At 33.0% G+C, this 27749-nt stretch overlaps 2 protein-coding genes across 2 annotated transcripts in view; one reads left to right on the plus strand and one right to left on the minus strand.

Moving 5' to 3' along the window:
* The first annotated feature begins 1560 nt into the window (after nucleotides 1–1560).
* LOC140431351 (uncharacterized) lies at nucleotides 1561–2564 on the plus strand. Its single transcript, XM_072519288.1, has 3 exons — nucleotides 1561–1812; nucleotides 2092–2160; nucleotides 2215–2564. Exons 1-3 carry the CDS (start codon nucleotides 1734–1736, stop codon nucleotides 2562–2564), a joined length of 498 nt encoding a protein of 165 aa, XP_072375389.1. The 5' UTR covers nucleotides 1561–1733.
* Nucleotides 2565–18070: 15506 nt separating this feature from the next.
* LOC140431353 (uncharacterized) overlaps nucleotides 18071–27749 on the minus strand; it is a 65686-nt gene continuing 56007 nt past the window's right edge. The window contains exon 6 of the mRNA XM_072519289.1: nucleotides 18071–27710. Within this exon, the coding sequence (XP_072375390.1) occupies nucleotides 27404–27710 (307 nt within the window). The 3' untranslated portion in view covers nucleotides 18071–27403. The remainder of the gene's footprint in view (nucleotides 27711–27749) is intronic.

Here is a 27749-nt window from a genome sequence, read left to right on the forward strand (position 1 = left end):
TACAGGGTTAAAAAAAACTGTTGGTTTATGAATACAAATTCAAATTCAAATACAAAAAAAATTCAAATAATTCTGAGTCCTTGACACGAATATTGTATGTCCACACAAATAAATCAGAACTATTCTCTGTCCAAATATTCTCCGAGTTACACTACCGTCGTGACTTATCATTGTTCTGCTCTCAACTGACCTGCGAACTATTACCAGAGAACTACGAACACAGATAAGCGACACAACCGTTCTATCCGCTTGTTGCTATCATCAAGTCCTCGTAGACACTTTGTCTCAGGACCAGCAACTTCATGTGGAGTCGTACGTTGCCATGTTATTTAATCCACTGGTAGCTGTAACATCCTAATATATAAGATTAAATAATGTAAACCAAGTTGTAACCCATAACTTTTAACGGGTTTTTACCCAGATATTTAGTGGCTCCAAACATGTACACCTAGACACTGATGATGGAACATGGTTTCCGAAAACGTTTTGCCTTCATGGCAGCCCGATTGGGTTTTTTAATTTTATATACCTTTTATAAAGGATTTTAACAAATTTTTTTGCTATCATCAAGTCCTCGTAGACACTTTGTCTCAGGACCAGCAACTTCATGTGGAGTCGTACGTTGCCATGTTATTTAATCCACTGGTAGCTGTAACATCCTAATATATAAGATTAAATAATGTAAACCAAGTTGTAACCCATAACTTTTAACGGGTTTTTAACCAGATATTTAGTGGCTCCAAACATGTACACCTAGACACTGATGATGGAACATGGTTTCCGAAAACGTTTTGTCTTCATGGCAGCCCGATTGGGTTTTTTAATTTTATATACCTTTTATAAAGGATTTTAACAAATTTTTTTGCTATCATCAAGTCCTCGTAGACACTTTGTCTCAGGACCAGCAACTTCATGTGGAGTCGTACGTTGCCATGTTATTTAATCCACTGGTAGCTGTAACATCCTAATATATAAGATTAAATAATGTAAACCAAGTTGTAACCCATAACTTTTAACGGGTTTTTAACCAGATATTTAGTGGCTCCAAACATGTACACCTAGACACTGATGATGGAACATGGTTTCCGAAAACGTTTTGTCTTCATGACATAGCCCGATTGGGTTTTTTAATTTTGTATACTTTTTATAAAGGATTTTAACAAATTTTTTGTGATACATGGTATACAGCCAGCTACAGGAACTCAGTTTCATTGTGGATACTATATAATTTGGTTATTCTGTCTGTCTATCCATAATGAAAACCCCGGCGAGAGCATTATATGATATTTCCGTTGTTATTGCTCCGATTGGAGAGTGTGATGCGTTAAATGAAGGAGAAAGGATAGGGAATATATCGTGGGTATACTGCAAAAACTGACCAAGTCAATTTTTATCGATTTTTCGTTTATCAATTCAAGTCACTCGAAAGACGTAACCGAATACCTGGAAAAGTGCCCAAGTCAAAATATAAAGGCACGATGCCGCAACACACATAACATCCAAATGTCTATGTCTCGGTATGCGTATCAATAGACTGGAAGAAATTTAATGATCATGTTGACTTGGTCACTTTTGCATGAAATGTGATTCACATTTCATATCAACATTGAACTGCGACAATTGGCTATTACGACTTGGTCACTTTTTGATGTTTTAGTTTTACCTACACGTTGTATGTTTATCAGTTGAATTATCACGTGTTGGAAAAGGAAATATTAAGTTTATCTTTCATTATGACGTCCAGGGGAAAGTTTTTAGTACAAATGTGTTTAGATGAAGGCGAAGCTAGTACTTCACATGAAAATAACGCAGGTGAGTGTTGTAATTTCGTAATATTTATTGAAAATAATTTTGAGGTTATGATGAGGACAACAAATTATAAAAGTATCTATTACTTAGCTCTTAGCAGATAAACGTTTTCCTTAAAAAATAATATTTATCGCCCCACTTCCTAACCATCAACAGTAAATGCCGCTGATACAAAGTTAATATTCTATGTAGATTTTTGTTGTTGATCATTTTGCTGTTTTAAAATATAAAACATAATAATGAGATCAAATTAGGGTGACTAATAATAAGTAACGGTTTCAGAACTATGGTCTTCTAAATCAACATCACAACACATTCCTATTTTGTCAGCTGGAACCAGCACTACGGAAGGTAAATATACATTTTAAAACTGATCTTTTTATCCTAAACTAATATTTTAATTAGGTTCATTCAATACTACTCTAATGCAAGGATGTTCAACTACCACGTCTGATAATGAAAAAGAGAATACCAAACATTGTGAAGAACATAATAGCTCTATTGAGGTGAGTAATATACCTGGTCACCTACGTTTGAGAAAATGGTCGTTGATAGTGGTTCAGATTTTTCTACCGGCAGTAGTGATAACTATATTCCGAGTGATGATGATGGTTTATCAAATGTTGAATCAACTGATAGTGATGTACCCTGATCAAAACAAGAATGTCGTTGGAGAAGAGCTAACCCTTCCCGATGGAAAAGAAATATTAAAAAGAAAAATAGAATGTCAAGTTTGCCTTACAAATCAATTTTGAGGTTATGATGAGGACAACAAATTATAAAAGTATCTATTACTTAGCTCTTAGCAGATAAACGTTTTCCTTAAAAAATAATATTTATCGCCCCACTTCCTAACCATCAACAGTAAATGCCGCTGATACAAAGTTAATATTCTATGTAGATTTTTGTTGTTGATCATTTTGCTGTTTTAAAATATAAAACATAATAATGAGATCAAATTAGGGTGACTAATAATAAGTAACGGTTTCAGAACTATGGTCTTCTAAATCAACATCACAACACATTCCTATTTTGTCAGCTGGAACCAGCACTACGGAAGGTAAATATACATTTTAAAACTGATCTTTTTATCCTAAACTAATATTTTAATTAGGTTCATTCAATACTACTCTAATGCAAGGATGTTCAACTACCACGTCTGATAATGAAAAAGAGAATACCAAACATTGTGAAGAACATAATAGCTCTATTGAGGTGAGTAATATACCTGGTCACCTACGTTTGAGAAAATGGTCGTTGATAGTGGTTCAGATTTTTCTACCGGCAGTAGTGATAACTATATTCCGAGTGATGATGATGGTTTATCAAATGTTGAATCAACTGATAGTGATGTACCCTTATCAAAACAAGAATGTCGTTGGAGAAGAGCTAACCCTTCCCGATGGAAAAGAAATATTAAAAAGAAAAATAGAATGTCAAGTTTGCCTTACAAATCAAAAGGAACAGTCATTGCAGCAAAAAAACCAAAATTGATTAATTGCAACTCTTGTAAATTCAAATGCTCTCTTAGTTTTAATGATGATTTCAGAAACCAGTTATGCTCGGAATTTTGGAGATTAGACTATAATCGTCAAAAAGATTATATTCTCTGTTGTGTTGCGAGCAAAGAACCTACTTGTAGAAGAGTTCGTTCTGGAACAGGTGCTCTCAAAACTGCAAGTAGGTACTATCATTTCCTAAACCAGGGTAAAAAAATTCGAGTTTGCAAGAATTTCTTTCTACGCACTTTGTGTATAAGCCACGGGCCAGTGGATAAGGCATTTTCTGGAGCAAATGATATAGGAATATTTGCAGCTAACGACAAACGTGGCAAAAAGGAACCGGCGTTTATATTATAGCGTCAATCAAAGCGCATGTACAAAGTTTTCCAACCATGGCATCTCACTACTGTAGATCATCAACTAAACGAGAATATTTAGATTCTAATTTATCTATCGCAAAAATGTACGAACTATATGTGGAAGATTGCAAGAAAACGGGAAAGGAATACGCATCTCAAATAACTTACCGTCGCATTTTTGGTACCAACTTTAATTTGTCCTTTTTTAAGCCTAAAAAGGATCAGTGCCTAACATGAACGAACTACTTGAAGACAAAAGCTGCAGATTTAGAAGAAAAATATCAGAATCACATTAAAAGACGAGACGAAGCAAATTTAGCAAAAAAATCAGACAAAGAGCGCGCAATGACTGATAATAGTTTTTTAAGTGTCACGTTTGATTTACAAAGCGTTCTGCAAATACCTTCTTCAGATGTCTCACCAATGTATTACAGTAGAAAGCTGTGCGCGTACAATCTCACAATTTACGAAGCAGCTAGTCAAAAAGCCCACTGCTACGCATGGACTGAAATTAATGGTCAAAAGGGCAGTTCAGAAATAGGTACATGCCTGCTTAAGTTTATAAAATCTTTGCCACAAAATATTATCGAAATAAGTTTGTTCTCTGATACCTGTAGCGGTCAAAACAGAAATCAGTTTATTGCAGCATTATTTCTATTTATCGTACAAAACAGCAATTTAAATATTGTACAGCATAATTTTTTGGAATCTGGGCATTCTTATATGGAAGTAGATTCCATGCACAGCGCCATAGAAAATGCTAAAAAGAATGTTCCAGTATACACTATGCATGATTGGTTAAACATTTTTAGACTGGCACGCTCCAAAAGAGGCCGAAACAAAAGAAGTGATCCATATAACGTACAGGAATTAAGGTATAATGATTTTCTTGACATAAAGACCCTAGCTGCTAATACTCTTAAAAATAGAACCATTGATGAAAACGGAAATCGTGTTAATTGGCTAAAAATTAAATGTATGCGATATGAAGCAGATAAACCGCAATATATACTATTTAAGTACAACTATAGTGATCCAGAATTTCTTATGTTCAATGTAGTTGGACGTACTAAACGAGTTATAAATCCTATAAAAGAAATTCAACTATTATACTCTAAAGAAATTCCTATTTCTAAACTTAAAAAGCAGGATCTTCTAAAATTATGTAAGACAGGAACAATTCCCTCTGAATTCCATGCTTGGTATCAGTCAATACCATCAGAGAGTGGAAAAAAAGATGTTGCTCCAGAGCCATCAGTATTGTCCGATTCGGATTTGGATTAGTTCTACTTGTCCGATTCGGAGTCAGATTAATTCTAGTATAGAAACTTTTACATTTTTGTTATCATTTTCCAATTTAAAAAATAAAGTAAATGTTTTTATTTGAAACTTCAGCCTTACACTGTAAATAAATAAAATTAGACATAGGTATTTTCTTTGTGTTTTATTATTGATCAATAATTATCATTTTGTGGCCATGATGTCAATATGAGAAAATTTCTACATCAAAAAGTGACCAAGTCAATTTTTTTTTGCGAAAAACAAAAAGATTAATACAATCTTTAGAGATACTTAGAATCACTAACTTCAACCATTTAATACCTGGAAAGAAAAAATACATATCCTTTTAAATTGATTTAGAAATAAACTCAAATAAAATTACAAAATATTCAACATCAATTATCTCGAAAGCATCATATTTGACTTGGTCAGTTTTTGCAGTATGCCCACGATATTCATGTAGAAAAAACAAAGAAAGCGACTACCAAAAGGTCACTAAACCTCTTCTTCGTTAAGCGAAGGTGAATGTATAGCGACATATGAGATATCACATGACAGTATCAACATATATATAATTTGCTTATTTTGTCTGTCTATCCGTAACAAAAACCTTAGCCAGAATTCCATGGCACCTCTGTTGTTATTGTTGTCAGATCAATACTCCGAAGGAACTCCCTTTCTCGTGCGGCGGCTGCTTTTTTATACGGTCGAAGGCCGTCCATCTCCTCTAGCGCTGGATGCAGCTTCCATCGATGGAAGAGGAACTTGTGGTCGGAATGTGTGTGTACGGAGCGCTGACAGTATCGAGGCGATGCTGTCTAGCGCGCCTAAGGTTTATTAACAATATTTCCTGTTATAAGGTCATAACCTGGAGCTTTTTTGATTTTTAATCTATATTTAATGACACTTTTTACTTGTCTTTTTGTAACTGGTTTAATTTGCTCACCTGGCTGTTGGACTTTCGTAAATAGCTTCATCTTCTTCAGCACTGAGAGGATAGAGTTTGAAAAACTTCTTCAAGATATTTTGCAAATGTTTCTGCTTTTTCTTGAATTATTCTCGCCTATGAGCCATCTGGGTTTCTTAATGCTGGTATGTGTATACTGGCTTGTTTAAATTTCCTGGTCATCCCTAATCCAAAATAGTCAGCAAATTCGTGAAATATACTATAAGTACACATGATCGACCTTAAAAGATATATTTTAGATTTATAAAGATAAGAAGAAAAACATCGACTGTTTAGAATTTAATTTACTTATTACTCTCGTTATAACTATTTGGTTTTCTTGATTACTGGTGTAACGACAGTTAAAAGCAATGTCATTCATATATTTGAATCTTAAATAAAAATTTAATGTAAATTTAAAAACATTTCACCCCAACTAATACCGATTTAAGAGCACAAGATGATGTGTACAAAGCCTAATTGTTTTCGTAAGTTTAATTTTTTATTAGTTGATTAAGAGTATTTTATAATTTACGTTTCATAGATAGCACGGTAATATTTATCAACATTGATGTAATTTATAACTTTTATTCGCAGGATTGAGTAGAATTGTATTTATCAATCTAACTTCAAGTGGCCCAGTAGATTCTTTATCTCTCCGATTCCATGATTGAAAAATGATGTATTAGAATTTTATAACAGTTATATAGAAGGCATATGATAATTAAAAGCAAAACGTGATATTTAACTAAAAGTATTAACTGCCAAACAGCAAAACGTTGTCCTGGATTTGCGGAACATATGGCTCTGATAAAAAGGCTTAGTACTCAATTTCAAATACAATATTTTCTATTATTTTAACTAATGTATATGTGTTGTAATACTACATTTGTGAATATACTTGTTATTTGAATTCCTTGTATATATGATATGATTGCCGATTGCTGAGGAGGTAGACATGTGGATTCAATTTTATTTTTTTTTATTTGTTACATTAACGTCGTAAAACATTTTTTCTAAAAGGATCTTTATAAATTAATAAATGTATTGTATTGGAGGTTTGTAAGGTAGATCGTATTATCTTTGTAAATTATTGTACAATACTGAGACAACTCAAAACGGAGTATCGATATTTATAATTTATTTCCTTTGAACAGTCCCGTATAAAGACCGGTCAAAAACTACAAATTCACTTGGTCGATCACGGAAAAATCTATTGCTATACTCAGTAATCGTCAGCTACGAAGAACCAACACTGTCTGAATTGGAGCTGGAGCTGTTCAAAACGAGTATTTGCAATGATTCTTCTAAACTAACGTCACTGTATCTGAATATATTTCAAGCCTGCAAATGGAATAGTGATAAACATATAACCACTCCTATTTAAATGTCAACCTCACCTGCTCGTATGATCATCTAGATCATGAGCATCTGGTACATCCTGCTAGATAACTAACGAGACTCTCATGTCTGAGTGTTTGCTGGGATAATCAATCCAGCATTTACTGGCCAATGGCTTCGGGCTGATGAACTGGTAGGTGGAAGGGCACTCTATTGTTCTAAGACTGAGAAATTGGTCTTAAATACGGAAGATCTAAGAAAGTGCTCAACGGTATCAGAATGTAGAAGGCAATGAGAAACCACTGTATTAAAGATCCCTGATGCCATCTCTTGTACAAATAATGGCTAGCACTATTTACGCAAGAGACACTATTAATTATGGTAATCGGAGACGAAAATCCGGCAGGGGAGGACAATCATCAGAATGCAAGGCCTCCTCGGTCTGTAACATGCGAAATTCTTGCACACAAAAGCAAAAAAATTCTCAACCCACTCAGGTAAAAATAGCTACATGGAATATAAGAAGTATGTATCAGCCTGTAAAACTATATAACGTTATCAAAAAGAAAGAGAGGCTAGAGCACATTTACTTGGTGTTAGAGACGTACAATAGTCTCTAATAGACTGCAGTCAATGTAGCACAAATTTATTAATAAGTCATGTTGAAATCAGGAGAGGAGTTAGGCAGGGATGTATTATGTTTCCATTACTATTCAATGTATATAGTGAATCTATTATTGAAGAAACTACTGAAAGTGAAGGAATAATAATTAACGGAAGAATAATTAACATCATAAGATATGCAGATGACACCGTGATTATAACTCCAACTCCAACAAGTTGGTAACTCCAACTAACTCCAACAAATATACAATGTATTGATGATGATAAAATGTACTAATAGAAAGTGTTGAAAAATACAAATACCTGGGAAGCTGGATTTTAAAAAGCAATGATCAAATAACAGAAATATGGGTAAGTATAGAAATAGCAAAAAATGGGTTTGTAAAAATGAACACAATTCTCTGAAATAAAGATCTTAGATTAGAAATGTGAGTAAGAGCTCTGAGATGTTACGTATTTTCGATACTACAATATGGACTTGAAAGCTGGACACTGAAGCAAGAACACAAAAGTAAGCGACAGTCATCTGAAATATGGTGTTACAGAACGATGCTTAGAATAACATGGAGATAGAAGAGAACGAACACGGAAGTATTCCGGCAAATGGGCAAAGAATACGAAATAATACATACAATAAAAATAAGAAAATTACAATATCTGTGACACTTAATGAGGGGATACTGATATGAAATTCTAATATAGATAATACAGGGAAAGACAAGAGGAGGAAGGAGTATATATTTTATCTCAAACTAAACCTAACAATAAACAAGAAAGAACCAGTGATTGTATTTATAAAATACCTTGTGAATGCGTTGAAATCATTTTTATTTGGGTGAAACATCAATAACAATAAATGAGAATTTGATAGATCTCAAATATGTACCTAAACATTTGTGGGAAAACGAACATAGGGTTCAATGGAGACATTCAAGTATAGTCCTGAAAGAAACAGATGGTAAAAGGGGAAAAATCAAAGAAGCGGCTCTAATTACGCTAAATGAGACCAATTGCGTCGCAAATTCCTCGGCAGAGTACGGTAGGAACTGGTTATCCATATTTAAAGACGAATAATTCAATAAAATATCAAGAATACATCATTTATGTTTTTAATTAACATACATATTTATAAAATCAGAGTTTGGTATTTATTGAGAGTAAACTAAATATAAGACCAATTACTTACCATGTCGGGATAGTATGATGAGTTTTTCTTTTTGTTTTTCTGGGTTGTCCTCTTGATTTACTATGAAATTACGAACGGGAGAATTTTACTGTCACCATTGCATGTGGGTGTCTTTATTAAGACGGATCACATGCTATGATTTTTTTCTGCCGGTTATTCTCAAGTTAAAGTTGATCTCGTGTAACTGAGTGAACAAAATAATTACAATTAAGTCGTCCCAGGAACGCAACTCAACAATATTGGTAATATTATTTTAAAGTCGTGTACTATGTATAATATATACCTGAATTGTCAATATGAATGAGTCAGATAAAATTAAATGATTAGAAGAATTTTTCACCAAGTAACAAAAACAAAATTTGCTTAATTTATTAATGTTTACATTTTGAGAACGATTTCAAAAGTGAAAATCGAAAAGTTAAAAATAAACTTATTTTAGACTTTATATTGTGTCTTATTCCCAACCAAAATAATAATTTCATTAAGATCCGACAAGAAAATAGCTTCAGAACAGTATTACTGTTCTTCATTTTAGTAAAATTATTTTAGAACCATATTTACTTATATGATTTAAGAAAATTGTTTCAGAACCATATTTTCTATATTTATTGATATTTTTTTCTAATGTTTTGTTGTCATAATGTGTTGAATATTTGTTTTTACGACCATGGATCATTAGCCTAACAGCTGTTTTCTTTTCCTAGCCTCTGATCTCTTCTTCTGGTGACTTTAATTCGTTGGAAATCCCAGGTATTTTTAAATATCTTTAAGTTTTACCTATTATTACGCTGCCGACATTTGTAAATCACCTTTTGAATTCTTGCGAAGTACATGTTATGTTTTTGGACGTTACTTTCGTATATTATTGTTTTATGTAGCTCCCTTGAACATGAATCGGGATGTATTTGTTTGTTTCATAGATTTCTGAAAGGCGTTTGATAATGTAAAACGCGAAAAACTAATAAAACTCCTCAAAGATGTAGGAGTAGATTCGAAATACATGAGAATTATAAAAAGCCTATACTGGAACCAATCGACAAAAATAAGAATCAATAAAGACTTATCAAAAAAAATTCCCCGTTTGCCAAGGATGTGTACGCTTTTCAATTTGTACTCAGACTCATAAGTGATCTTTGATAAGGACTTGAAGCTACAGAACACATAATGATCAATGAGGAGTTGATATATAAAATTAGATATGCGGACGATACTGCCATTATACCCAACAGCTGTGAAGATCTGCATAATCTACTACAAAGAGTGAGTGAAGTGGAGTGAAAAAAAACTAGAATTCTTCGAGCACACTTTGAGACACAGTAAATACCGCCTCTAGCAATTCATTTTCCAGGTAAAAGTGGATGGAAGGAGAGGTACGGATGGAAACAAAAACTCTTGGATGTAAAACCTACGAGAGTGGTTCGGCCCAACATCTATCCTACTGTCTAGACAAGCCGCCAACAAGATACTAATTTGTCATGGTAATAGCCAACGTCCGCAATGGATAAGGCACGAGCAGAAGAGGAATTATTACGTAACTCAGATCTTCAGGCTCCAGAACAATCACTACTTGATCATCTCCAAAGCCTAATACATATAAGTATTCCTTCACGTTTTACTTTCGTTTTCCAAGTATATTTTAATATTTAAATATTTTAAAGATATGGAATACTTCTGTAAGACACCCTTTTTGGATTGAAGTTTCTTTTTACACTCATTGTTGTTTTAGTAGGTAAACAATGATTTTTGTGTGAATAGATTTTTATATGACATATCTTATTGATATTCCTAATTTTTGTTTTGCTTTCGACAGTTTTATCTCAATACTAAGTTAGAATCTTTTTTCTCCTTTTCGTCATAAATATATTATTGCTTGCACCACCCTTGACCACTCTATTCCAGTTGTATTGCTTGTACCAGTCCTTGGTAGAAACGACCTTCTGAAATAAACAAAGACAAAAAATCTTCTGTACACTACATGTAAACAATCGTGATGTTTCAATCAGTTGAGCAAACAAAACATAATTCTGCAACAAGGCGTTTGAGCAAACTAATAGTGCCCGTCAGAAATTAAGTGAGTGTTATTCCGGTCCACAGAAAGTTATAAAAGTCTTTTAATCAAGCCGTGTGACAAATGGGCTTGCCAATAAGCAGCTGAACCTATTGCCAATCAGCAGAAGTTATGTTGTTTGCAGAACATGATTCGGGAAGGATATTTTTAGGGTCGTTAAAGAGGGTTTCTAATTTATGGTGTTAGAATTAAGGATAAATGATTTGCTGATTATTAGGATAAAAATAAAGTAATTCCTTAATTTCTTTTGGTTTATCAGGATTCAGGATTATCAATCTGATAAATATTTCTGATTAATAATCGTTGTCTTCAAATCTATATTAATAAAAATGAATCGTCGAAATGTTTGTACGGGCATCACTTCAGAACGACTGCATTAAATTAGATAATTCTTTTTTTGTTGTGTTTGTTATTTTGTTTGTTTTTCCTCATTTTAAATCGCATTGTAACTAATAGATGGCGCCTTACGGTGACTAACAAATTAACAAAATAAATGTCAATAAAACATTCAATATGTTACACATTTGAAGACATCAAAACGTTAACAAAAATTTTAGTTTACAATTTTTTGTTTATTCAAAGTTACAAAATTTCAAGTGACTTATGTAGTAAAAATAAAAATTATATTCCGGATGATGAAACTTATAGGCAAAAAATTAAAAATATAAAACACCAGCATGTTAATTTAGAACACAAAGAGACAACAAAGGACCCAAAAATTAATTTTCATGATTCGTTACCTTTTATAATACATAAACTACCAGTTTCGTCGTGTAAAAACTTGGACAACGAAAACTTTATAAAAAAATCTTAAACAGAATTATTTTCAATCGGAATAAAATAAAACCACTTTGCTAGAAAATGCAACAGTTGGACCAAGTAAACCGCTTATAGATATATACACTATTAAATTATCCAAATATATTTTAAAATAGAAGTGTAGTCAGTGTGTGGAACGGAATTGTAAAGCAGGATCCAAATAGAGATGCTGCAAATCTAGTTAGAGTATGTGAAGAGGATAGGAAACAATATTCACCACAATCGAAAGAACATAAAGAAATAAATGTCAGTATTGATAGATTGGGCAATAGTCATACCACATTGAATATACCGGTTCTCGTTCGATCACAGAAGTCAAGCAGTGTCAGTTGTGATGAGTGCCACAAACACTAAAAAAAAAATTCATTTTTAAAACAAAAATACATACAGCCCTTAATTTTTCTCTTTGTCAACCATTTTCTATCCACTCCTGAATGTAGGTCTCTCCCAATTGCTTCCATCTTTCTCTATCTTATGCCAATCTAATCCACTGTTTGCCTGCCACTGCTCTTATGTCATCTACCCATCTTTTTTGAGGTCTTCCCATGCTTCTTGTTGTCGTCCTTGGTCTCCATTCTAGAATTCTCCGTGTCCACCTGTTGTCATTATATCGGGTTACGTGACCTGCCCAGCGCCTTTTCATTTTTGTAATTTCTTCCACAATATCCCTAATCTTCGTTCTACGTCTTATCTCGGTGTTTCTAATCTTGTCTCTCAGTGATATTCCAAGCATGATTCGTTCCATTGCTCTTTAGGTTGTTTCTAATTTTTTAAGAGATTTTTTGGTAAGTGCTCCTGTCTCCAAGCCGTAGGTACAAACTGGTAGTATGCATGTGTTATACACCTTTTTCTCTAAGTTTACAGGAATAGAGGTGTTTTTCAAGATATATGCTAGTTTACCGAAAGCGTCCCATGCCAGTTGTGTTCTTCTATGGTATGATTTTGTATTGTTATATTTGTCTGGTCTCGACTTAGTATTTTTGTTTTACTGTAGTTCATTTTTAAGCCTACCGCTCCTGAAACTGCATTTAATTGTTGTAACATATCATTTAGTTCTTGAATATTATCGGCTGTTAAAACTATGTCATCTGCGAATCTCAAGTGGTTTAAGTATGATCCGTCGACGTTGATACCCTTGTTGTTCCATTCTAGTTTCTTAAAAATGTCTTCTAGAGCAAGGGTAAATAGTTTGGAAGAGATGGTGTCTCCTTGTCTTACTCCCCGTTATAGTCTTATGGGATTAGTTTTTGTGCTTTCGTCCAACTTTATCTGCATGGTGGCATTTTCATATATGTTTTAATTACGTTAGTGTATCTTGAATCTATACGTGCATTTTCTAGAGATTCAAGCACTGCCCATAATTCGATGGAATCGAATGCTTTATGGAAATCGACGAACGCCATATGAATTGGAACATTATACTCGGTGCATTTTTCTATCAGTGTTCTTACGGTGTGCAAGTGGTCTATGGTACTAAAATGTTTCCTGAATCCAGCCTGCTCGATAGGTTGATAGAAATCGAGCTTATGTGTTAAGCGGCTGGTTATGATTTTAATTAGTAATTTATACAGATGTGATAGAAAGGATATTGATCCGTAATTCTCGATGTTTGCTTTGTCTCCTTTCTTGAATAGTAGAATGACTTCGGAGTTGTACCATTCTTGACGAATCTTTCTCTCACAAATGACTTTATTAGATAAAATATTTAATACCTGTTCCATTTTTCTACCACCAATTTTCAATATTTCAACTGTAATTTTATCCTCTCCCGGATATTTATTCGTTTTTAGTTGATTTAGGGCCATTCTTAGTCTTAGCCTTTCATAGTCGGTTATGTCTGGTATTTCTTCTGAGCCGGTGTTAATTATTGTTCGTTCAGTACGTCGTTCTGGTTGTGTATTTACCGAGTATAATTTAGTGTAGAATTTTTCAATGGCCTCGCTTATTTCCTTTCTGTCTCGGACGGTGACGTTTTTCTCATTTTTTATTTCTATGATTTTTGTTATGGCTCTTGAGTTTTTTGCTTTCAGTACTGTCATATTGCAGTTATCTTGTATTATATCTTTTATTAGATTGTTAGTATAGTTTCTATGATCGTTCCTAATTTCTTTCTTCACGTTTTTGTTTCAGTGTTTCTATTAATTTTAGTCTTGTGCTTAGCTCTTTTTGGTATTCCGTTTGTTTTTGAAACAGGACATCGGTGGTTGGGTATCGTTCTCGTTTAATAAGTTTGTTTCGTTCTACTCTCGTCTGTATTTTAATATTCGCTTTAACCAATCTATGGTCACTCCCGGTATAGAATTTGTTTAGTACTGTCACGTCGGTGCATATGTTTTTGTTATTGAAGAGTATGTAGTCTATTTCGTTTTTAGTTTTCTTGTCTGGACTCATCCATATCCATTTACGTTGTTTAGATTTTTTAAAGAAAGTGTTGAGACAAAATAAATTTTCGTTGTTTAAGTAGTTTTACAACATCTCACCTCTTTCATTCTTGTTGAACAGCCCAAAGTGACCGATATATTGTGTGTCGCCCTTTTCTTTTGTTCCAATTTTTGCATTAAAATCTCCTGTGATTATTACAGAGTGTGATTTTTTTTGGTTCCTTGCTGTTGTCAGATCCTCCGTAAAATGATTCAGCTTCCTCGTCTGTTGAGTTTCCTGTCGGTGCATATCTGCACCTGTTTGATACTGCACAGAATTTCGTTACTTTATAGGGAGCTCGTTTGTTTATCAGGAACGCTACACCGCCTATGTGATGATTTTCTACGGAGTTTTTCTAGTATAGCTAGCTGGTGACCAGATTTTAAGATGGTACATGCTTCTCCTGGTAAACGAGTTTCGAACAGTCCAATTATATCCCATTTGATATTTGAGAGCTCTTGTTCTAGCTCCTTAATTAAGCTCCTAGCTCCTTAATTTGTACCACTCTACTAACTCATTTTTTAGTAGCCATATTAGTGTCACTGAGTTAGTTGTGTAACTTCTCCGAAATGGCTGAACCAATTTTTATAAAAATTTACATGTGTATTCTGTAGGTCTAAAAATAGGTTGTTATCTATTTTTCATATCCCTAATAGCCTAAGATCCCACTGCAGGATCACTACGTTCATAACGTAGTTAATCAAACTCATACCTTTTAAATTAGGAGAATACATTCATGATAGGTTGCCACTCCAAAGTGGTCGCAAATATTTTTAATTTAATTGATAGTAATTAATTTTTAACAAAAATTTTATTTCGTTCATTTATTTTTTAAATAAAATACTCTCTCTCTAAAATACGCTGCTCATAATATAAGTATATGCATGTTTTTTATATCAAATTACTTGTTTTTTATATCAAATTATTAAAAGTCAAAAATGAATAACTTTTAATAATTTAAATAATATAAAATATCACTTTCATTTAACAAACAATCACATATACCTTATTCCTATTTCATTTGTTAACATCTCTCCCCTCAAGAAGCTCCCTTGCGACTGGTCAGACAGTTACAATATTAACCGAAGATCACCCATCATCAGCAATACAGTTTGAACTATGTATCACGAATCATTAACTAATAATTCTTGTACCGGCATGTAGGTAGTATTTTGTTTGTTACTAATTTATTACAATTCAATAGATTATCTCTTACCAATTTGTGGGTTTTTACTTTGTCTGCTTAATCAATTTTATGCACATTAATAAACACAGACATGTAATATTGGCATAATTACTATAACTTTTTTGATTTTTATCTTTATAAGACAGCACCCTAATAGGGGTTTTTTATAATTTTAGCGTTAAATTTACTTTGTACCGTTTGACCTGAAGATGCTTTGCAAAGTGTAGAAAGCGAAACCGGTCGTTTTGGTAGTAAAATTAAATTGATTGTAAGTCTTATTTTATTTCTTTTACCTATTTGAAATGGACTCACACAAGCAACACATTCATGATTTTATTTTTAGGTTTTACAGGATCACAAATATCCCTTCATGTTTTGTATGCTTGTTCGCCTATTAACGTTAACAAAACTGATACTTTTTTATCCTCTTCCACATAGTTTGTCTATATCATAGTATCCTATGGAACCTCTATAAACTGTTGCCGATGCTTCTGTCATTTTATTGCATTTACCTCGTCGCCACTGTCATATACTGAAGACTTCTGTATGTTTATATACTTTATTTCTATTTCTCAAAGGTCGACATACATGCTTTTACAAATTGTGGTTATCTCCCACCTGAGATGACAGACAGGCGACATAGAATATATTTTATGTTTTTGACGGTCCTTATGAAGCCTTATTATAAAAAGATATGAAAGGATTACCAACCCACTCAGAAGAGGAAGAAACTGCGAACTCCAACTGGCAGGAGTTATCAGCGACACGAAGATCAGATTCAACAGAAAACAGAAGACAGGAATGGCCATCCTAGACATCGAGAAGGCATACGAAACGGTCTGGAAGAAAGTTCTAATCTACAAGATGGACAGAGCTAGATTACCTCACTACATAGTTAACATATGCGACACATATTTAACTAATAGAACTATTCAAGTTTCAGCCGACCAAAAGATTCTCAGAATTCAAGAAATTCAAGAAGGGACGCCACAGGGCACTATACTCTCACCCATTTTATACAACATTTTTGTGTTTACATAGGAGAAAAATCCACCAGTAGTCGAACTCACAGTGGCAGGAAACAGTATCCAATCAGAACACTGTCAAATACCTAGGAGTCCACCTCGACAAGAAACTCAACTTCACGAAGAACACACAACAAATCAAGGTAAAAGCAAATATTGCAAAAAGACTAATACTTCCTTATATTTTTAGGTCCAGTCCACTATTGAAGGCCAAGACGATCCGACTATATCAGGCCTATGCTAAATCTATAATACTTTACGCTGTCCCAGTATGGAGTTTCACCACGGAAACCAACTGGAAGAAACTAGAAAGAACAGAGATGTCTTTCTAGCTACAGGATCATCAATGGATCAACATGGGAAGACAGAAGAACAAATGCAACCATCAGAAAAGGCTCCAATGTACACCACTGAGGGAGATTGTTACGAATATTTCTAATTTGTATGGAATATTTATTTAAACACCCTGTACTTTTGTTAATGTTTTTAGTTTTATTATTTTACCCAAAATTTCCCGTTTCTACTATTCCAAAGAATATTAAAACTTCAGAATACAAACTGTCACCAATTAGGGAAAAATTTAAATAATTTAGCAGACAGCAAGAGAACAGTAAGTAATGAGAATTAATTAGTTTTTATATTGTTAATTTTATATATTGTAGGAATTTGAGTTGTTTTTTCGCAAATATAACCAGTTTACTACAAATCCGTCAATTGCTGGCTGTACAATAAAGACAAATTCCCAACAGAGGTGGCTGAGAATAGGACAAGATACTTCTTCCACCAAGCCACAAGAAGACTCCTAAAGACCAGAGACATCCTCGCCAAGAATCGGATACAGAGGATCTACAGATCAAAACACCAACTGATCGACCATCTGATCAGGGTCTAGCCGGGTGGTTGCCGAAGACAACTAATCAGGAAAGTAGGTACAATGCCAAAAACAAGTACCTACAGAAAAAGATATCAAGGACTCCAAGATAGATAAATCCACGACCCGAAGAGGAAGCAGTTCAATCAGTAGATGCTGCAGAAGCGGTACTCCAAGAAAAAAGGCTGAAATATCTTAGGTTTGAAATATCTTAAGTGTGAAATGTATAATATAAGGCAATAAACGTTTTTATTTTTATTTTATACCAACCCTCTAGTTACCACTGTATTACACTAACGACAGGTTCTGGGCCTATGAATGTTTCTTTTCTCTCCCTTGGCAAGTAGGTCCTCTTTTTAGTTCCCTTCAATTCCAGTATATCCCGGCACCCGGAGTAAACTTACTTTATTAATTTTTTCATCTTTTGATTTTATTGTTTTTATTTAACAAATAATGAAGTGATCCGCGTTGCCTTTTTTATTTGTATGTCAGGGTCGCATTGCAAATATTCTTAGTTGAATTATATGCTCATTTCTTGAAGTTTCAACCCTGAACATTACATATAATTCACTAAAAACATTGAGTAAAAATTGCTATATAATTATTTTAAAAAATACTTTATTATTCAAAAACTGTAGAAATCACATTCTGTTTAACTATAATATTTAAAAATACATAATTCATATTTTAGATTGCAATAATATATTATGAGATCACAAGCTAGTCCTCATATCAAGTACGTACAAGTTTAACATATTTATAAAAATTTTGTAATTTAAAATTTAACACATTAGAATGTGAGCTACATAATTAATACTACATTGGAATAAATTACAAAACAAGTGTTACTTAAATTTTGTACCAACGTTGCTTATTAATATCTAAAACCTACAAACTATTTTTTAATTAATTGTAAACTATTTTATCAAAATGTATAAACACTATATGTACAGATGCTTAAGCTGTAAAAAAAACAAAAAAGTGCGAGCAATATGGTCCCTAAATTATTTGTACACATTTTTCTAAATATACGTTTACAAACAATATTTTTAAACACAGTATAACAAAGGATAAAAAATCTGTTTTCCTCAAATACAAGTAAATGGCTTTAATTATTGATTAATTTTATTAAAATATCATTCAATGAGGAAATATTCACACAATAGACAAATTCTTATGATAACTAAATAATCTACATAAAAGGGAATGCAAATAAAAAGGAAAAACATTAAATAATACTCTATGTCCCCGATAGACGATATATCTAATTTAAGGAAGTGACCCTGCTCATGCGAGTCTTGGTTTTCTTTGAACTTCCATTACATGGGGGGAATCTTGTCCTGACCTTTTCTTCTACCTCAAAACATACTTATGTGATGTACTTTCCTACCATCTTCCAAACCGACTAGTCAGAGTGGAGGACTAAAGCTATTAAACCCCAAATGGCGAATTTCAAAACAGAAGAAACGGTACCCCAAATAAGTAAGAATTTGAATCCCACATCTTTAAGGTCCGTCTCAAGGATTCTGTGAGAAGCAAAAATTCGCAAAAATCTACTAGTTTAACTTAGATTGAAGAACTAGAAGAAGAATTGTCACATATAAAATAAGATATTGTGGGTCTGAGTGTAACCAGACGTCCAGAATAACAAAAACTCATCACCGTAAAGCCAGGTCATGTCTTATATGAGAAAAACAAAGACAAAGACTTGCACATAGGCGGAACAGCAACTAGTGAACAGAAGAATCAAAAACCGAATTATAAAAGTAAACTAAATATCAAATAGGGTTATATATGTATCGCAAATATAGCAAAGATACAGACTACAGGTAGCACAAGTTTATGCCCCAACAAGCGCTGTAGAAGATGAAAAAAAAAAAGAAGGTAAAAAGTAGAAAACTCATACTACTGCATTATCATGGGCGATTTGAATGCCAAAATAGGAGAAACAGACACCGACGATATTAAAATAGATGAGACTTTAAACTGGGCAAACTTAATGAAAGGAAATACTCTAATCAACTATCTTCAAATGCGAAAACCTGGATTGTATGAACAGTTTCTTTAAAAAGTCACAAACTAGAAAATGGACATGGAGAGGCCCAGACGGGAAAACAAAAAACAAGACAGAGTACATCATATCCAATAAAAAACATAATATGACATAACATAACTCTGAATAAATTCGACTTAGGTAGTGACCAACGAATTATCAGGGACAAAGTAACTATTAATACCCGACAAGAAAAGAAAAAATTAATATGAACACAACCCTTTTCTATACTCGTAGAATTAAAACAAAATAAAGACACATATGAGGAACACCTGAAGAGAAGACTCACACCGATATGTAAACTAGAAGAAATGGAACTAAATGCATTTGAAAACAAAATTCGAACTGACATTAATATATGTATAAAGAAAATATGTAACTCAAAGAAACCAAGAAATGGAAAATTATGAAAATCTTCAAAAAACTAAATGAAAGAAAGAAGAAGCACATAAAAAGGAACACCGGAACATACAGAAATAAATAAATAAGTTATAAAAAAGAGAAGATATTAGACGCTATAACACAGAATTCGTAAGAATAATTATAGAGAACGTGGCAAAAATGAAATTAAGAAAATAATCGAAGACTTCTATCAAACCACGACCAACAAATCAACACCAAACAAACCTTCTCCTTAACAAATCCACGACCTAATAGCGAACGATTGATTGATGTTACGAATGAAGGAGTTACGAAAAATATCAAGATCTATTGTAGCAACTGATCTTACAAAAGAAAACACTTTAATTTAGAAACTATTTTGTCGAAACTACTATCCGCGAAAATATTACATTCCTCGTTTTCGTCGCGTTTCGATGTGTTCCGTTTCCATAAAGTGCGCGCTGATTCATTTGAATACACAAAGATATTTGTGTATGCCGATCGTAGTTGCGTTCTGTTGCGGGCCGGTCCGGACAAGTGCACGCTTACCATAACATGCACCGGACGGAACATTTCGTCACGAAATGATTCCCTGCGCGTGTGTGGTGCGAGCGATGTGAATCGAGAAGCTTTGACCAGTTGACAATATATGGATGTTGTGTGTGTGGCCTATATATTAGCGCGCTTTTAGTTTTAGAATTAGTCTGCAAATAATGTTTAGTTTTGAAAATAGAAATAATTGTACTCATAAATAAGAGTTGTAAATAAATAATGTACATAAATCGGAGCGTACGTTTAATTTAATGGTACAGTACAATAAATGATCTCAAGTTGGAAATCTCGTCGTACTGTCTTTAAGGAATATTTAGCTAGATAAAAAGAGTAGAACCTAGTCGTACGGATCAGTGTAACGATCCGGATCAATAGTGAATGACCTATCACCATGAAAACTTGTTAAAAGTCTATAATCACTATTAACCTATAATTAAAATAGTAGAAAAATGGGTTAACGTAAAAAACGTAGTAAATTACGTAGTGCGTGCAATATTTTACCTGAAATTCTGGATTCCAGATTCCAGCTGTGTGCAGAATAGTTTGCAAATTCACCAATAGTGGACATTTGAATGTTACAAAAATACATTTCACAGTAGTATTTGGAGCATTTAGAAAAAGTAAAAAGGATTTTTCGTGGTATGAGATCTTACAACGACCTTAAACTAGAAAAAAATTATAGTGCTAAAACACCATTTTAGTCTCGGAACTAGACAAACATTACAAAAGCGTAAACAGCAATGAGAATGGGCTATGATAAGCTCCATCCAGTTCTTGCCAGGAATAGGCAGAAATCAAGGGTATGAAGATAAATAAAAACGCAAAAGATATCAAAATATGTAAATGATTATTTACTATTTTCCCAAAAAAAAAACAAAAAAAAATTGTACATAAAAAATGCGAAAGATATCAAAATATATAAATGATTAATATTGTCTCAAAAAAAAATCTGTTGAATGCAATCTCTGAATGTCTAATGAAAGATAATTAAAAAATTAGGTAGGAAAATAATAATTGACGAAATTCACAAATTTATGCCTCCACTAAAATCTTCTCATAATACAAATCGCCGTGAAAAACAGAGTATAGAGAAACCTATCTAGCTGTAATATATCCGGAAAAACCATTTTACAAGTATGGAAGAAAAAGAAAAAAATTAGTGTGGAGTGCAGTACTTATGAAAAAAATTGTACAGGAAATAAAGTAGCGAACAGAAATTACCGTTTTGTCAAGAATAGTAAAAATTTGCTGCTTATAACACATTTCTACAAAAATCTAAGGTCCGACTCAATACAATCAACATTAATTTTTTTTCAAACAAATCCTAATTGCACTATATAAATGTCTTAAGAAAGATTTTGCTTACTAAAAGCTGGGAAAAGCTGACAAGTATTAAAACCAACATTAACACGATGAAAGGGACGAACTCTCTCAGAAGAAAAGAGATATTGTCATCATGCATGATGAAAATATAAAACTGTTCTATAAAATAAAAAAAAAATCAATTTATATAATCATAAAAAACACCGAAAAATATTCTCATAAAATTTTAGTGAACTTATAACATGGAATAATTTATATGTTTAAATTGCATTAAATATTTTATACATTACGTGATTTGTAAAAAATACATAGATTAACAAATACAATTTGGATTTTGTTCTCCTAATCTATAAATACACGAATGAAAAATTTTCAGAGATTATATTATTTACTCGGCAATAAAAAATATTTAAATATTCTTTAATATTGCCATCATTTGCGATTTAAAAGTAAAATAAAGTAAAAGGTGCTAGTTTTTAGCTTAGTATTTATAAATAAATCAAAAATCTGATAATCTCTGAAAAATCAACTTAAATCATAATTATAAAGCTTTATTTGCTACATAAATGATATGTATATCTTCTTCAAAAATAAATTTACACGTATAAGGTATCTATAGTTTCCAGCACCATAAGAATACATAACTATCAAGAATTTACTGGAAGACAAGGTATAATATATACAGTATGTCTCATAAGTTAGACATACTTTTGTAAGTCTAAATGTCAAAAATAATGTCAAAATGTCAAAAAGAAAGCGTTTATTGAAGAAATATAGATTGAAGAGATGTTGGACAGGACTTTGTGCTTTTTTCTATCGTGTTTTACATGTACGAAACAAGAAAGCATTTAAGGACTCAACGAGAAGTAATCTAATACTAACAATAAAGTAATCCATTTAAATCACTATAAAACTTTCTTGATAACACTTCTGAAAGAAAAAAAAATATTCAATACGTTTAATGACATTATTTTAAATTTATTATTTTAAAAAGAGGGCAGCCTATTTACTGTTCATCTCAGAATCTTAAAATTTTTAGTCGGTTAGGCAACCAGTACTACATACTAGATCATTCCTAAATTCATTAGATATTAATCACCGTTTCCCGAGTCTCTACCGAGAATATCATCTGGTCACTACCGTTAATTAAATCAACGGTAGTGAAAACTAACAACCCATCACTAGATCGTACACACCACACGAAGACTTCAAGAGGTGGCTTCCACCTTTTCAACGACTGTACAAAAAACTAAATAAGGAAAAAACCAAAGGGATGGATGGCATCAACCCCATCGACCATCGATACATGGGTCAGAAACACGGACCATCCCCAAAACAGATTCAAAGCGTCTACTCATCTTCGAAAAAAAGATACTAAGAAGATAATTGGGTGCAATCTGTGAGAATGGTATTTGGAGAAGGTGATATAATTTCAATCATATAATTTGAGCTGTAAGAAAAGTATAAAGAAATAGTAACTGGTAGGGATATAATATCTTTCATATAGATAATCTTAGATGGAGTGGACATGTGCCAAGTGCAAATGAAAAATACCCACCCAGACGAATTTTGTAGGAAACTGAAACTAGTCTGAGATGGAGGGATGGTGTGGACGAAGATGCGAGGAAGATCGGCGCAGCAATCTGAGGCAAAGGTTAGCGATGGACAGAAACGACTGGCGAAATATACTGAGAAGATCGAAGCTCCACTATTGGTATAGTACCAATAGTGATGATATAACGATTGGAATGTAAGGAAAAGCTTTAAACCAAGTTCCGCTGACATGTTTAGAGCAGAGGCATCAAACTGGCGTGGTGATTACCCTATTTCTTAGATGAATATGGCATATAAAGAAGCATTGCACAAAAAAATCTTGAAAACATATTGTAACGTAAGACTGAGCAACCGCCAATAAACTAATGGCAGCCTAGAACTTGTACACATCAGGAGTCCTGCTCCTGATGAAAGCCCAGGGATGACCCGAAACTTGTGCCGGTGAAAAGTACATAAGTCATCGCCGACCAGGTATGTAAATACCCGAGAAACTTCGATCTTTTGATATGAAATCTCTAGACCAGTTTTATAGGGTTTACTTGTAATAAATTGGTTTTTCTTATTTATACAGTTACTCGGTAAATAGACCTTAACAAACAATTGTACAATTGTATAAGTTATTAATAAATATGGCATTTAAAACGAACCGTGCATTTTAAGTAAATTTGATTTAATTATGTAACTCCTATGCTGCTTGAAATTATATACAGTAATAACACCTGTTACAAAAGTTTTGGAAAAAAACTATGGCGTCGAACACCCACTTTTATTTTGGTCTGATTTATTGTTATGGAGTTACATGAGACTTATTGAAAATAAAGGCTATAAAGAATACTCATGCAGTTAAAATTTAGGTTTTTAGGTGATCTTACAAATTAACCTTGAGAATGTGTGTTGTGTATTGCTGACAAATAGTCATTCTCATCTAATATTTTTGTTCTTGTAACGAGCTGGCATCTGCCTTAATATACAATTATTTATTTATTTTACTTATTATAAAACAAGAGGATTTACAATACAGCAGAAAAGAGTAAGTAGGATTGTGTTTACATAAATCTGTGTATCCACTGATTTGGATATTGGTACACGTACACATACATTCTTTGTCACGGACCCCAAATTCAGTAACGTAGAGTTTAATACAATGTAAATGTGCATGTTGTTTCTAGAGAGGATAAACCCCAAATGCCATCATGATCCTTCCAATCCATGTAAGAATATTACATTTTTCTAAATTAATTGAAATCAAAGCACGTTCAATATGTTCACAATAAAGAACTCTACTAAATGTTCCCCAGATTAACATTTCTTTATTCTTTCACCTGAAAATTTGTTAGATAATGATAATTGTAAAATGTCCAAAAACAAACTCACCATTTGTGGTATAAATTTATAAAAGTTTAGATAAGTAAAATTACAAAGTGTCGACACCTATATGCAAGCAAAGAAAACAAAACTTTTTGCTTTTTGTCGATAGAGGGCAACACTATTGAAAGTATTAAAATGTAAGAAGTAGAGATAGTGCAAACACTCCTGACCATGGAGCTGCGCGAAGGCGGGATCAAAATTCACGTAAAGGCATAAAGGTTCTATTGTAAACCAAATTTCGTCTACTGCGCCGTGGTCAGGAGTGCTTGCACTATCTCTACCTAATGCTATTTTTTCTTAAAATACGGTTTAGTTGAGAGTTGAAATTTGTGAATTTTTCATCAAAACTTAAATTGCAGGTGGTATTTAAATTAAATTAAAAAATCTTACGTAAAAACTATCATCCTTAAGCAATACCATACATAACATACATATAACAATTGTTTATTTACAAAAAATTGTATAACATCCTGTATTGCCTTTTTGTACGGAAATAACAATATCAGGAAAATAATATTACAATACTACAACCAGTAAAGAGGTATTAAACTAAAAAACTCAAAATACTTTCAGGATATAACACATTTTAAGCTTTTTGGGATCATTTACAACTTTCCTCAGCTATAAAAAAATATTTTCTCGTAACTGGCAACAAAATAGTATCATTTTTTTTTGAAAAATTAAAATCTGTAAGACCTACAATAATATTGTATTATGACGAAACTCGCTTGTGTGAATTACCGAAAACTTTAGATAGTGAGGTCATCAGCTGCGTATTTATTGCAACTGTTTAGCATCCTGTGACTTTCGATTAGTCACCATATGAACTTATACATCTAGAACATGTGTTTGTTTAGTAAGCGACATTCGATATTTTTCTACAAATTACTGGTATGTTCTTTATAATTACTGTAGAGACTTTAGGTGTAGGTTTCAGTCCAATCAGTCTTATTCTAGGTAAATAAGTTTAATTTCCCATTATAATATGAAATAGAATCGATAATAAGAGACCACCTAGTAGATCTCTTATTGGAGCTATGGTGGGATGTCGGCCAGTATAAAGACCAAGGAAGAGATGGATAGACGAAGTGATAAGCGATGCCAGAGACATATGAGGGTGGATAACTGGAGGAGAGCAGCCAAGGAAAGGGATGCTTGAAAATTTATGCTGTAGCGCCATTGAAGAGAGAGAATATGAAATGGAAAGAACCACAACGAACAAAAAACAAAATTAAACTAGAAATACTAGAAAGATAAAGCAAGGGAACCACACTCCATATCCAGATCCATAAAATATAGTAAAACCCATAAAAGCAAAATGATTAGAATGGATAGGACCTAGCACAGGAAGATCATTAACAGAAATGATTAGAAAAGTTATAGACTTTATAAAATACAAAGGACAGAGAGACAGGAAACGGACAAGAAGGAGATGTAAAGACAATGCAGAGGAAGATATATATATGGGGTTGGAAAATAAAATCCTGAGATAGAAAAACATGGAATAGAATTTCTACAACAGAAATTCTACTAATAAAAAACTTAAAAACAGTACACTATACAATATTTGTCATAATCCTGCGGAATTGAAAGGCGTTGAAGATGACAATGATGAGGATGATGGTAATTTTATTTGCCAATTGAAAACCTTGATGTTTAATGTACTGTATAGAAGTATAAAATCGTATTATTATTACAATAAATTTGTCATCTAAAGAAATAAGTACATTAAGAGAAAAAAATCAGAATAAAAATCAAAAGTAAAAGCATCAAAGACCATGTAGAAGACATCCATTAGCACAGTCTGACTTTTAGCTCCCCTACGTTAGCACCAATAAAAACTAACACAATCTGGATCTGTAACTAAGAATATTCTTAATTTCCATTTTCCTTGACGCTTTCTTTGTGTTAGTAGCCCCAGAGATGTGACTTCACAGAAGAATGCTGCGGATCCAATGGGTGGAAAAACGATCAAACGATGAAGTCCTACAAATTGTTAATACTATTCGAGAACAGGGTACACAAAGAAGTCCATATTAGTAACATATGTATAAACGATGCAGAAAGATGCTTAACAAAGCATACAATTACCATAATGTCAAAATCATCTTGGACCACAGGATTTCACAGAGAAATGAAAAAATGCAAGCTAAGACGTCACGTTATGTCAAAACATAAAACTATGAATACCTGAAACAATTATTTATGCACCTTACATATAAGATAACGCAAAAAATAAAAACATATGAGAGAAAGAGAAGTGTTGTACAATAATATTGTGAAGAACACTCATGGAATGATTTGTGCAATGTTATTTCGAGCGGAATGAAATAACATCGTCCTGAAACTATTTGTCTGTGGCACTTCTAGGTATCGACTATACGTAATGGGAATATACCACAATTTTAATTGAAAATACGTTATAATTGACGTTTAGATTTCCATTATTTATATTGATTTGATATTATTTTAATAACGATTCCCAAGTTGGAGGTAGAAACGTCAAATATAAAGTATTCTTTGAATTACAATTGTGATTTACTCTTATTCATTAAATAGAGTAGGTGGAACGGAACAAAATTAACAGAAAATTGATGGTCCTCAACCGCATATTATAAGAGAAAATATATGAGTAAAATTAAGGAAAGTTGTACATATCCAATAATTCACAAGATATTTTAGTTTATACATTTACTGGCTGTCCATCTTACACATGTATTCTTATCCATAAAAACTATCTACCCATTATATCGGCTATAGTAAACCCTGTCATCCGGGGAGGCGGATTCTGTGGAGGCGGCGGTTGAGGCGGAGCCTCGCTCTTTTTCATGCTCAAGTCACTGGCTACGTTGTTATTGGCGCTTGAGTTTGGTTCTGGAATCGCCTTTGGAATGCCGGACATTCCTGGACCGAAAATGACTGATGTACCGGTATCGGGAGGCTTCAGCACTGCTGGTGAGCTCATGATAATGCCAGGATTTCCTCTAATGCCGGGGTGGTATGCTCGGAGGTTCATTGGCGGGGTCATTGGTCGCATGGTGCTAAAAATACAACTGTATTAATGAATGAATTTAAAACTT

This window comes from Diabrotica undecimpunctata, unplaced genomic scaffold, assembly GCF_040954645.1.
Source record: "Diabrotica undecimpunctata isolate CICGRU unplaced genomic scaffold, icDiaUnde3 ctg00000688.1, whole genome shotgun sequence".
In the NCBI taxonomy this organism is placed as follows: Eukaryota; Metazoa; Arthropoda; class Insecta; order Coleoptera; family Chrysomelidae; genus Diabrotica; species Diabrotica undecimpunctata.